This window comes from Artemia franciscana, chromosome 2 (genome assembly GCF_032884065.1).
Source record: "Artemia franciscana chromosome 2, ASM3288406v1, whole genome shotgun sequence".
Lineage (NCBI taxonomy): Eukaryota > Metazoa > Arthropoda > Branchiopoda > Anostraca > Artemiidae > Artemia > Artemia franciscana.
Genome location: NC_088864.1, coordinates 55085088 through 55098923, shown reverse-complemented (window position 1 = coordinate 55098923; position 13836 = coordinate 55085088). Strand labels below are relative to the sequence as shown.

Genomic DNA, 13836 nt, shown 5'->3' with positions numbered 1-13836 from the left:
CATCTTTATATATTGAAACACATATTTATCCCCCCCCTCCCGCCACTCCTTTTTATGGATTGACTTCTCTGAATGTTCGTTAATCTTATAAAGCTATAACTGAAAGAGAGCTATTAAATTTGTATTTTTAGTCATTTAGTTAATTTTATTCAGTCATTTAGCTTCTTAAGCCTGCTACTCCAAACTTGGCTTACTTTAATACTGAACCCTTCAGTTGTAAGGTTTAGCGAGAAAAACACGACAAACGAATTTCAGTACAGTATCAGTTATTAAGTTGCAATCATCGAAACTGTGATCATTTGGGAGGAGGAGTCTATTGAAGTTATGTTCCACAATTAGTTATGTTAGCGCAGATGATACCCCTTTTTCACTGAACCAATAATATGCTCTAGAAAGAAACTACTTAATCGTTGAAGGGTTATTGAATATCCGATTGGAGACAGGGATGTAGCGATAAATATGACCTAATTTTCTCATTTAAATCGTAAGTAAGTCACAGGTTTTGATTGTCCTCGACACAATGTGGACTGTCGGTAATACAGTTAAATACTCAAGGTTTAATTCCCTTTTTTGATAAGCTTAAAATTTTAACGGATGATTTGCAGTCACGCGGGAAACGGCCCAGAGGTAGACGGCGTACGAGATGGGCAGATATCATCTGCGATCAACTCAATACGCGATACATCGACCCCAACGAAGCTCCTACCCTCGCTCAAAAGAGGCCACTCTGGAAACAACTAACGGCGTTGACATCTGGTTCCCTCTACGCTGGTGACGCTGCCGAGCAAGAGCTTTAAGTCAAGTAAACCAAAGAAAGTCATTTGCAGTTACATGTTGCTGGTCTGTTTGATACTTTTCTGGACGGTTCTAATTATTCACTTCCACTGCAGCAGCTATTTCTCTAGGACTTTCATATCTGGCTTACAAATCTTATTTAAGCCCTACTTATCTAAAATCAATGACACTAATGACCATAACAAAGTACTAGATTTGTAAATTGTCCCTTCCCTGCAAGTTACTTCCTTATCAGGCTTTGATGATATTCCTAATAAGGTAATTAAGTTCATTCTACCTGAATTCTTGAACCCTTAGCTTGTTTTGATCTATGTATTTTCCAAGAATCAATAAAAAGTGCAGGGGTAGTAGTTCTTTATAAAGGGGTTTCCAGATGCAACCCTATAAATTACAGACCAATCTCTATCCTACAAATTTTTAAGCAATATTTTTGAAAAGACCATGCTATCAAGACTCAAAAGCTGTCTTCATGCAAAATAAATACATCAACTGAGCATGCGTGTCCTTTGCTTCTTAGTTTCATTCATTCAATCTTAGATGTTGGATTAATCCCAGCTGCTCTATTTTTGGATGCAAAAAAAGGCATTCAACATCTTAACACATTACATTCTTCTAGGACAATTCGGCCACATTGGAGTGCGAGGAACCACTCACTCTTGGTTCCATACATAGCTTTTCAATTAGAAGATTTTTATTGGCAAAGAGCCCTCTAAATGACTTCGAAGTTGAATTTGGAGTCCCAAAAGGATCTATCCCGGGCCAAACACTGTCTTTATCTACATTAATAGTCTTTATTCTGCAGCAGGAATGTACGATCCGAAATTTTGTAGCCGTTTGTGTTACCCTACTTGTGTTGGTAAACCCAATCTCCAGTCAGATCCTGATGACAGCTTAGTTGAATTTGCTGATGACAGTCCGTTGTCTACGGTAGCGTTTGATCAAGCTTCACTGGAGAGTAATCTTTATGCTTTATCTGAGAGTTACTTCATAGCTTAATACGAACTATTTGCCTCTTAGTGTTTCCAAATTTAACCTTCTTCTTGCATTTCTGCAGTTTTTCTGGTTTTTCATGTGATACATATATCAAATAGTAATCTTCTTAAATCTGAAAGTGGTTATATTCGTCTCCTTAGAATTCTTTTTGACAAGTTTTTCACACAAATTCCACACTAATGGATTCAAAGTTAAGATTGCCTGGAATCTGGACATCTTACATAAGCTGAAGTCCACATTCCCTGGATCTTTTCACACCTTAATCCAATTATATACTTTTTATTGTCCTATCATATGGACGTATACTTTTCAATTCAATTTACAGAGTATAGTGATTCATCTTAAGAATGCCAAACTAGTTGTAAAGTTTGTAAATTGATCTACTGTGAAAACCCTCTGAACCCTCCCCCTTAATTTATGTCCTCGCATAAGCTTCTTTTACTTTTGCACAGCTGCATGGGACACTTCCAATTTTCTTTCAACCTCCTATTATGCTACATTACTCTGACACCATAATAGTCCCAGCCGCGCCTCGTGTTCTGTATGATTCTAGCCCTCTGGTGGCATTTTCAAGGGTATGGAGCTTACTTTCAGCTATGGCACAGAGCCTCAATCTTTTTACATTTTCAAACGTCTGGTAGTTGATTTTTTAGAGGCTAATTTCAACCTATAAATTGGTAGAGACGAAATTCATTTATTTATCATGTTTTTTCCTTCCTTAAAATTTGGATTCTTTTTTTAAGGTACATTAATTGATTCTACTTTGGTTCATTTTGAGTTTGCTATAAAAGGGCAGTTACATGTCTATATATTGTGCATTGTAATTGTAGATATCAAGTATGTATATATATGTTTGCTTAAGTTCTAGTTTTGTTGTATTTAAATGAATATATAACATATGTAGGTTTACATATAGGCTTTGTGTAATTTACTATAAGCAATGTTGCAGTCACACATCTTCATCACCAAACATAAATTACCTAAATAATTACAGAGTCTATGATTGTAAAATTTAATCTACTTTAACAATTAAATAATTTAACTTCAGAAAATCCTCGTTTTGTCATACAAAAAGATGAGTATAGGTCGGAACAATTAGTGCATGATGTAAAGAAGATGCTACCACCTTATGTGATTCCAAAGGTAAGTGGCTATTAATATTTCTTCATTTAGTACAGCTGCTACTGCTATTACTACTATTAATAACCTCTAGAGAATTTCATAGACTGAAAACGTTTTTCAAAAGGATAATACTAAGTTTGCTATGGTTCAATACTAGTTTGATTATTTTATATAGGTTTTCTTACTTGAACTAAAGTAATCTGGGCTATAAACCTACATCATATACAATCAATAACATCATTGGGAGTGTAGAGATATATTTTAAACTTGTAATCAACAAATTCATTCTTCTAGAGAAATTTCCAAATTCCTGCAACTGGGTTCCCAGACAACCATCTGAGTTACTAAGCTTTCTTTTCATAACCTAGGGTGTCAGTCTTTGCATATTAAATTGTTACTGGCCATTTTTTACTACAAATACCACAAATAATTTACAACATTAGATTACATTATATAAATATAATATATATATATATATATATATATATATATATATATATATATATATATATATATATATATATATATATATATGCAAACTGAAATTAAACTACTTACAATCTCTGAGACTAAATCGTAATTGTGCTCCAAACACAGATTTAGTTCCCACACCAGTTCTGTCAGATTTGCTATTTCCTTTTTCAATTATTGTTCGGACTAAATCTAGATACTGACTTTCTTCTTTGTTAGCCATTGTTCTGCTTGGACCAGAATTCACTGTGCTTTTACCTAGAACACAAGAGTTAAATCAATCAGTATGGCAACAATAGCAGCTATGACGCTTAAATAAGGGTAGTTATAGCACACCTTGAGGAGAAGTTGAAAAAAAAACAACAACAAATTGCTAGTGCTGAGTCTGCATCAGTTAAGTCTGAAATAGATCTGTACATCTCTCCAAGTGAAACTAGTCAATAGCTAATTGACTTACAGAATAGTTCAACAATATGCCCAGTAAAAATGTGGTTTCATACTTAACCAACTTTAATAAAGCAAATTTTTGAGAACTTCAGTAGCTGAATTGGAAATTTTCAATTTAAATTTTAATTTGGTATCAAAGGTCATACACACTCTTAGACTTCTCTTGACCCAATCAATGAAGTGGAGTCAGTTTGCCGCCCTCTTAAAAACAGCTATGATATATCACCTAGATGCATATTTGGCACAAATTATTTTTAAAATCTGTCCTATTTTCATATCATTAGTTTTGGGTAGCCCTCTAAAAAAAAGCCCCATACCTGCTATTTCTGATATACTTATTTCACAGGGTATGGTAAAACCAACAGGTCAATCCAATTAAACCTTTATTGGAACTCATGTAAATTATATACAATGTCAAACTACTACAGCAAGAATGTCATAAATGATAACCCTTGGCCCCTATAAATCAAATGGACCAGATGGAACACACTATGTTCTTAAGGAAGCAAATGGTTAACAGTTTTTTCCAAAAATCTCTTGACCTTTGATTGTGGGATGAAAGTAAATGCAGCACCTAAAGTGGACTCTTGTTTATATACATTGATACTAATGCAGTACCTATTTTTTTAATTTGATTAACTAAATGCATCACCTAAAATGGAGTCTTGTTTATATACATTGCTACTAATGTAGTACCTAAAGTGGAGCACCTATTTAATCAATTTAATTAACTAAATCCAGCACCTAAAGTGGAGTCTTGTTAATATACATTGCTACTAATGCAGCACCTATTCATTTAATCTAATTAACTAAATGCAGCACCTAAAGTAGAGTTTTTTTATATACATTACCACTAATGCAGCACCTATTTATTTAATTTAATTAACTAAATGAAGCAACTAAAATGGGGTCTTGCTTATATACATTGCTACATAAGTCTGTCATTCTTCTGCTAACCCAATTCAGAGATTAGTTTTGCTTTGCTAAAACAAAAAACAAAATCAGGCAGGATTCCAACCAGGGATGGGGACTACCAACCAGACTTTTGTCCTCTACCAAATCCTAGAGCACAGAGGAAAGCACAGAAAATAAGCTGTTGTACTGTTACTTGATTATATTACTGTCTTTAAATCCATCTTGCTCAAGAGAATTTGGAAATTTATGGCTGAAAATAGAAAACCCAAGACATTAGTTAAGCGCGCATTCAGGCATATTTTCTGCTCAATAAAGCTCATTAAAAGCTAATGTAAAGCAGTTGTTACTATTTCTGAATAATTATGGAGTCAGCAAGGCGTTTGTGTTATCTCTGGTCTTATGTAACTTAGTTATTGATTGGATCTTGAAAAGGTCAATGGAGAGCCTCCATGATGTTGAAGTCAGCCTGATATCTTTATAATTCCTTTCAGAAACAAACTCAGAAGCCCAGTCAATGCTGATGTCCCAGTGCAGATATGCCTGAAGATTAACTCATGCTTTTCATAGGAAACTCAAATTATCCTTGAAGGTTCTTTCATTTGTGCTGTGAACAATTCTAAATACATTGGTTTGCTTGATGGCCCTTATGATGAATGCACATCTGCCACTGGAATATTACACTAGGCTTACTTGCTAGGTTTTTTTTTAATTTTGCTGAATTTTGTATCATTTTGTATGTAAAATTACTTAATGTTTTTTTTTCTTTGAAAATTTTTGTCTATATTTGTATAAGAAAATGTGCCCTAAGAGCCTATCCCTGAAAATTTTCTGTAGGCACCCATGTAACAGAGAACACAATGGTTTAATATACATTTACTAGGATCTAATAACCATTGGTGTTTCTGCTAGTGCTGCCTTCCAGTTTCCATGAGATTAGTAAAGTGTTACTTCTATGTAGTCACCCATATATAGGTCTTTAGCCCCTTAGATGTGGCTCTGATACAAATATTTAAGTGCTTAAAGTATCCTGAGAGTAGTAATTGGTTTTAAACTATGGTGCACTCTGTGCAGGAAACTTATGTGTTTCAATAAGTCTGGTGAGGAGCAGTTTCCATCATGTCCAAGATTCCTTGTAATCTCCAAAGTTTTTTATTGTCCAATAAAGAGAAATTATCTGTCATGTAAAACTAAAGCCAGAGTATGATGATAAAATGATATGGAAGTACAATTTATTCAATAAGCAAGTACATCTAAAAACAAAAATTGGTATATTTTTCTACAATTCTAATGACACAGTAAACATACCAAATTGTGCTTGTAGAAAAATATGGCTTAAGAGGAGATGTCAAAACTAAAACAGAGCAGGTTATACAAAAAAAGAATTTAAAGAATAAGCCAAAAACCCGCCTTTATTCAAGTTTGAATTTCGCGCTTAAGTGGCAAGACTGCCAAATGTGCCTTTTGTGTCATCTCAGATTCCATAATGTGTCACAAAATGTGTCATTTTTTTGCTACAAGTGGTATGATATTTAATTTTCAAATCTTTTTTTTAGAGTTTTAAAAATATAATCATTTCCAAATCAGTTCAAAAAGGAGTAAACTTAACTTTAAACTATAATCTTGGGATCATGACCTTTTTTGTGACGTCATGAAAGAAAAAGAAACATTTGATTAAATTAAAGTCACACATTAATTTCTGTCTGGGCGGCCAACGAGGCAACTTTACATTTGTAAAAGTCTTAGGGACAATCAATTCCGTTATTAGACTTTTCGTATGACGTCGTAACCTTAATCGGTTGTATACGTAATTGGCTTTATTGGCTAAGCTTTTTATTTACTCAATATGTAAGCCATTCAAACAGCTTCAATCTAGTATTTTGTCATATTTGTTTGTGCCTTTTTAATCCAGATAGATTATTCTGAAGGAAAGACATCTCTGGAAATTTGTAATCTTGTCCGAGGTTGGATACCCCTCCTGTACTCCTAAAAATGGGAGTTGCTGCTTATGCATACAGCTTTGGTAAACTGCATGCTGTTTACTTTATTCTATTAAGTACGTACCAGTTGGCTACATCAAATACTCAGTCAAGAAGCAAATTAAGCTCAGATATTCAGCGTGCATTTTGATTTGAAATTTCCGCCTATGGCTGTTTTCTTCCCGTGGTTTAAATTTTAAATATGGTGATGGTATCTGGCCTGTATTCCACACTGTTTGTGTACTACTGCCACCGTTAGGTAGCGCTATTCCCTTCTAGTAATTTGTGGCTTTTCTGGAGGTAGAAAATTGAAATTTTACTTTTCTTTTATTACCATTTAAAAAACAAGACTTGGATAACAAAAAAGTGTCTTTTTTTAAAAAAATCGTCGTTTTTTTGAAAAATGGGTCATTTTTGTCGATTGTCTCATTTTTCATTGAAAAATGTGTCATTTTCGTCAATTTTGTCATCATTTCGATTGAATGTGTCATTGTGTCACGCAACATGAAATTGTGTCATTTTGACACAAAATGTGTCAATTTGGCAGCCCAGTTAAGTGGCACGCTATCTTTCAAAAGACTTTCCTGAATCCCCTGCTGATTCCAGGTGGGAGTCAAAGGTCAAGCTGAGCCAGTTTACATCCATGGCGGTGATGGTAGTTACAGGCAACGAGGCTCGATCTTCCGTCCCTGGGCAACAGAAGAAATTAGTCAGCGCACCTCAAAGCGGTGGAAGGGTGTAAACGCCACCCTTACAACTCCACACCGAGCGATTTGGTGGCCGACGCGCTCCAGGTGACCCGCAAGACTGGGGACCTTGCGGTCAAATCTATTCCCAAGAAACATCGATGGATCAGAGATCTAGATGAAAAGTTGTAACGGCTACGGCGTCCCCAGCAAGCGACGCGGCCCCCGTATTGGTGCGGGTGTGGAGACGTAAACCAGCCAGCCATACTACGGCGTTCCCGGCAGGCGACGCAACTTTGAATATGATGGCAAAGTCGAAAAATCCGTTCAACGCCATTAATCTAGAAAAACCTACTACAGTCATTAAACAGGCAAAATCCAGAATCAACGTTGGATGCTGGAATGTAAGGTCCGTTAAACAAGAAGCCACGCAAGCTTTTCTTGTCCATGAGATGGAGAACTAAAACATAGACATACTTTGCATATACGAGACCAGAATCTCCGCTTCCGGCTTTATAGTTATATCGGCTCCTGACACGCTACATCAGTTCCACTTTTTGTACTCCGTAGTATAGGATAATTCGGTACTCGACGGAGTTGGTTTCTTCACAAATCAAAGAACCAGAAACGCTATCCTAGAATGGGAACCAGTCTCCTGTAGACTTGCCAGAATCAGACTAAAAGGAAATCCCGCAAATGTGTCGATAATTTCGACCTATACCCCCACCCTTGACGCTACTGAAACGACCAAGGATGATTTCTACGGCGAACTGCAGCAGGTTGTCTTCTTCTGTAGCCGCACGTGATTAAACCTGATTGTTGCTGGTGACTTCAGCGCAAGAGTTGGTCCGTCTGACCAGACCAAAAGACAAATTCTGGGAAAATTTGGACAGGGTCAAAGATGCGAGAATGGGCAAAGGTTGGTAAACGGCGTTTTGATGAACCACCTTGTTATCACCAATACCATATTTCAGCACAAACCTAGCCACCTCTTAACTTGGCATTCAAATGACGGTGTCACTAAGGCCCAAATTGACTTCATTCTCGTACGCCAGCACTGGAGAAGGTCCGTGCAGGACTCTTGATCATAAAACGGCACGGACACAGTCTGGGTCTGACTATAGGCTCGCTGCAGCAAAAAGCGTGCTACGTCTTGCACCTTGAAGAAAAAACAAGCCCAAGGCCGGCTTCGATATCGGTAAACTCCGAGACAAAGAAGTGCGGCAGGCCCTCAACCTGGAACTGACTAACTGGTTTGACGCCCTCAGATCTGATGAAAACCTAACCCCCGATAAGAGATGGAAGACCTTTAAAACCGTGATGACAGAGACTGCCGATGAGATCTTAGGCCGAGCAAAAATCAAACGACAACACTGGATAACCACTAGGACCCTGTCAATAGTCAGTGAGCGAAGACAAAAGATGGGCGGCCCTAAAGAAGAAACAAAGGAGCTACGCAGACAGGTGAAACACTCTGTTCGTCTGGACTGCCACCCAATGTGGGAAGATGCTGCCGAGTCGTTAGAGGAAGCAGCACGCTCACATAACACCCGTAAGCTTTACCAGATCCTGAAGGAATCCGTTGGTAAGAAAGCTGCTGTCTCAGAAATAGTCAAATAGATCAGGAAAAATCATTAATTGTCAGAAGAAACGCTCAGCAAGATGAAAGGATCACTTTCAGATCCTTCTAAGCCCATCTCCTTCATCTGCTCATGATCTCTTCCCACCTTCCGTCCCTAAAGAGCCTTACAATATCGAGCTGGATACACCAACCAGAGCCGAAATACTAAAAGTGATCAAGACCCTAAAATACCACAAAGCCCCAGGTGAAGACGGCCTCCCCCCGAAACTATACAAACAATGCCCTGGGGTCACTGTTGAACAGCTCCATGGCATTCTCGAAGAAGTGTGGCGGACCGACTCTTTTCCAAAAGATTGGAAGACATCAGTCATCTTCCCTTTCTATAAGAAAGGAGACAAAACTGAATGCAAAAATTACCGCAGAACAGGTCTCATAGACATTGCAGTCAAAATGTTCGGTATCATACTCAAGAACAATTTCAAAGGGGCAAGAGAGGAAAGAAATCGAGGAAATAAAGCCGTTTTTCGACCAGTTAGAGGCTGTACTGATAATATCTTTACCTTTCGCCTCATTATCCAGCAGTTTGAAAGGTACAACCTACCCCTGATCTCGATGTTCCTGGACTTCATTGCCGCCTTCGACTCTATCACTCGCCAGAAACTTTGGAAGATCCTAGAGAATGATGGAACGCCGCTAAAGTTTGTTGAACTGATGAAGGATACTATGACACTTCAGTAAGCCGTGTTAGAGTCTAAGGCGAAGAAACTGAAGAATTCCTGGTAGAGTTCGGAGTAAAAAAAGGGTGTGTCCTCTCTCCGACTCTATTCAATTATTGCATCGATTGGGTGCTTGAAAATGCTCTGTCGTCTTATCCAGGAGCGCAGATTGGACAGAATCTCTCACTGACTGACCTCGATGATGCGATTCATGTTAGCCTCCTGTCAGACCCCGTAGAAGCCCAAAACATGCTTGACAACGTGGTGGCCTGGGCAGACCCGATCGGCTTGAAAGTCAGCACAGAGAAAACGAAATCAATGGCAATTAACCACGACACAGGACCATTCTCACTAACCGTCAACCAAGTTCAGCTGGAAAAAGTCAACCGTTTCACATACCTAAGCTCCCAGCTTTGTACTGACGGATTCTCCGACGCTGATATCCAACAGAGAATACAGAAAGCGCAGACAATCTTTGCCTCCCTTCGGAAAACCTTATGGAATCACCACGAAGTCAGTGTCCGAATGAAAGTTCGAATTTACATGGCGCTAGCCCGCACCGTTCTCCTTTACAGATAAGAAACATGGTCGGTAAAACTACAGCACGAAAATACACTGAAGGTGTTTAAGCATACTTGTCTATGAAGAATTCTCAGAGCACAGCTACGTGACCGTATCTCCAACGCGGATATACGTCGAATGTGCAATATTTCAGAACGCTGTTTGAAATGGTTTGGCCATGTATTACGGAAACCGTCAGAGTACCTGCCTCGCCAAATACTCCTAGTCGAGCCTATTAGCTCCTGGAAGAGATGGCAAGGAGGACAGAGGAAGAACTGGTGGAACATGGCCAAGTCAGACCTTGAACCTTTCGGGGGTTTCAGAAAGTTCGGTCACAGATGGTCAACTCAGTGGCTCGCTTTTGCAGAGCAGCTGGCTGAATTTCGAACAATATGGTCCAAAAGGTCTCCAAGATCATCCATGCCGGGCGAGGTGGAAACGCCTGATTCCCGCCACGAGTGCAGGTAAAGTAAGTAAAATATTAACTTGATACGAGGAGAGGCCAGAGATATGAAAAATGCCACAGTTGATTTAGGTATTTACAAATGAATCCTTATAGGTTTTTTTGACAAGGTTTGAAGGTGACAAGGAATTCAAAATCCAATCAAGTAAATCCAGGCAAAATGATCAATTAATGAGAAAGTATGTTCAATGAGCATCAATCCAACCAAACATGACTTCAATTTGTCACCAAAACGAACTGGGATCAACTTGATGATGACGACCAAACATCAATGAGCAAAATGACAATATGATGAGAAAATATAGGCAATGAACATCAATCCATGGGCAACTTTACGGATACGGTACTAAGGCATGTTAATTAAGGATATGGTACTAAGGATATGCGTAGTAATTTCTGTTTGTTTTAAGTTTTAATGCTGCTCCTTATTTTCAGTTGAAAAAACTTTTTCAAAATTTTAGCATTTAAAAAATGCTCAGAAATCCCGCACCTCCTTCATGAAAATTATCTTCCCCCATGACAAATTCCTCAATGGAAAGTTCCACCCGCATAACTCCCTCCCCTCAGCCCCACCCCCACCCCAACCAAAAAATCCAAAGAAAGTGTCTGTTTCCAATAACCATTACTATGTGTAAACACTATTCAAAGTTTGTAACTTGCAACCCCTCCCACGAGGACTGTGGGGGAGTAAGTCGTCCCAAAGACGTAGTTTTTAGGTTTTTCGACTATGCTGAATTAAATGGCTATCTCAAAATTTTGATCCAGTGACTTTGGGAAAAAATGAGCGTGGGAGGAGGCCTAGGTACCCTCCAATTTTTCGGTCACCTATAAGGTCACTAGAACTTTTAATTTTCATTGGAATGAGCCCTCTCGTGACATTCTAGGACCGCTGGGTCGTTATGATCACCCCTGGGAAACAAAACAAATAAACACGCATCCATGATCTGTCTTGTGGCAAGAAATACAAAATTCTATATTTTTTTTAGATAGGAGCTTGAAACTTTTACTGTAGGGTTCCCTGATACGCTAAATCCGATGGTGTGATTTTCGTTAATATTCTTTGACTTTTAAGGGGTTTTTCCTCCTCATTTCTAAAATAAGGCAAATTTTCTCAGGCTCGTAACTTTTGATGGGTATAACTAAACTTGATAAAAATTATATATTTAAAATCAGAATTAAAATAAGATTCTTTTGATGTAACTATTGGTATCAAAATTCCGTTTTTTAGAGTTTCGGTTACTATTGAGTCGGGTTGCTCCTTACTACTGTTCGTTACCACGAACTGTTTAATACAACTTAGCCTTCCTCTCTCCTAGGCACTCAGTACGTTGAAGGCTATTAAACTTTTTTTCACGTACGTGCCTGTGGTGGTGTACCAATGCCTATGGACCAGCATTTCAATACTAACTAAAATGAAAAGCATGTACAAAGGGGTTGCTGAGTTCTTGGAGCATAGCACTGGTACACGCGAATAAATTCCGGTGAAAGTAACGCCTGCATTATTACAACTTAGCCTCGCCAAGGTGAGAACTATACATTCCGCTTCGGATTGGCTGACCCTGTGATTTCCCTAAATGGGGGTAACTCAACAGGGTATTTTTTGGCAGTGTGGGACTGCGTTCGTGCGGACCCCTATCAACAAATAGGAAAATATCTTGCTTGGGTTTTTTCATATTTCATGCATTATGAAGTTAAAACGAAAAACTATAATGCATGAGCGAATCGCTCTTCTTTCCGGTTACTTAAGTGTAATCTGAATAAGAAATTAAATGAAAAAAAGTTTTTTTAACCGAAAGTAAGGAGCGACATTAAAACTTAAAACAAACAGAAATTACTTCGTATATGAAAGGAACCTGCTCCCTCCTCAGCACCCCGCTCTTTACGCTAAAGTTTGACTCTTTCTCTCAACTCTACTTTTTAAAACAATAAAAAACTTTAGCGTAAAGAGCGGGACATTGAGGAGGGAGCAGCCTCTTTCATATACGAAATAATTTCTGTTCGTTTTAAGTTTTAATGTCGTTCCTTACTTTCAGTTAAAAAACTTGTTTTTTTTATTTAATTTCTGAACGTTTTTGAATTAATGTATGTTTTGATTTTGGCTCTCCGCAGATGAATAATTAAAATGAAATTTGTATATTTATTTTTCTGGCTAAATGGCCTTCTCATAGTTTTGACTGAACGATTTTGAGAAAAAAGGAGCGGCGGAGGAGGCCTAGTTGCCCTACAATGCTTTGATTACTTTAAAAGGCAACTTACGAACGTTTTTATTAGTAAAAGATATATGTAACTTACGGGTTAGCTTATGTAACGAACTTCTGTATTCGTATGTTTTTATTACGTATATAACGGGGTTCACCCCCTTGTCAGTACCTTGCTCTTTACACTAAAGCTTAAATTTTATCCCTATTCCTTAAGAGTGACCCATGAATCACAAAGGCCGTAGAATAAATAGTTTAAACTACTAGAAATACTTTTAGCGTTCAGAGCGAGGTATTAGGAGGAGATGAACCCCTCATATGCAAACAATTTCTGTTCGTTTTAAGTTTTAATGCAGGTCCTTACTTTCAGTTGAAAAAACTTTTTCATATTTATTTTTTCATTGTTTTTTTTTTTAATAATGCTAGAAAATCTTGTGCTCCGTACATGGGAGTTTTCTTCCCACATTACAAATTCCTCCCAGGAAAGTTCCCCCAACACATCCCCATCTTCTTAACCCCTCCCCCAACCAAAAAATCCCCCTTAAAACATCTTACACCTCCCAATAACCATTTTTATGTCAGCACTGATCAAAGTTTGTAACTTTTAGCCCCTCCCACGGGGACTGTGGGGGAGTAAGTCGTCCCCAAAGACATAGTTATAAGGTTTTTGACTATGTTTAATAGAATGGCTATCTCAGAATTTTATTCCTGTGACTTTGGGGGAAAATGAGCGTGGTAGGGGCCTAGGTGCCCTCCAATTTTTTGGTCACTTAAAAAGGGCACTATAACTTTTAATTTCCGTTAAAATGAGCCCTCTCGCAAACATTCTAGGACCACTGGTTCGATACGATCAGTTCTGGAAAAAAAAACTACAAACAAATAAACATGCATCCGTGATCTGCCTTCTGGTA

At 38.0% G+C, this 13836-nt stretch overlaps 1 protein-coding gene across 3 annotated transcripts in view; it reads right to left on the bottom strand.

The window, feature by feature from the left end:
• The window catches only part of LOC136043790 (thymidylate synthase-like), a 77513-nt gene extending 70610 nt beyond the window's left edge, over window positions 1-6903 (bottom strand). Inside the window, exons 1-2 of one of the 3 annotated variants that reach the window (XM_065728709.1) lie at window positions 6805-6903; window positions 3469-3639 (exon numbers count right to left, since the gene is read on the bottom strand). In XM_065728709.1, the coding sequence (XP_065584781.1) occupies window positions 3469-3604 (136 nt within the window). In that variant the 5' untranslated portion in view covers window positions 3605-3639; window positions 6805-6903. Of the gene's footprint in view, window positions 1-3468; window positions 3640-6048; window positions 6215-6804 lie in introns of those variants that run through there. The other 2 variants (XM_065728710.1, XM_065728707.1) reach the window with 2 other exon arrangements.
• Between the last annotated feature and the right edge of the window lie 6933 nt (window positions 6904-13836).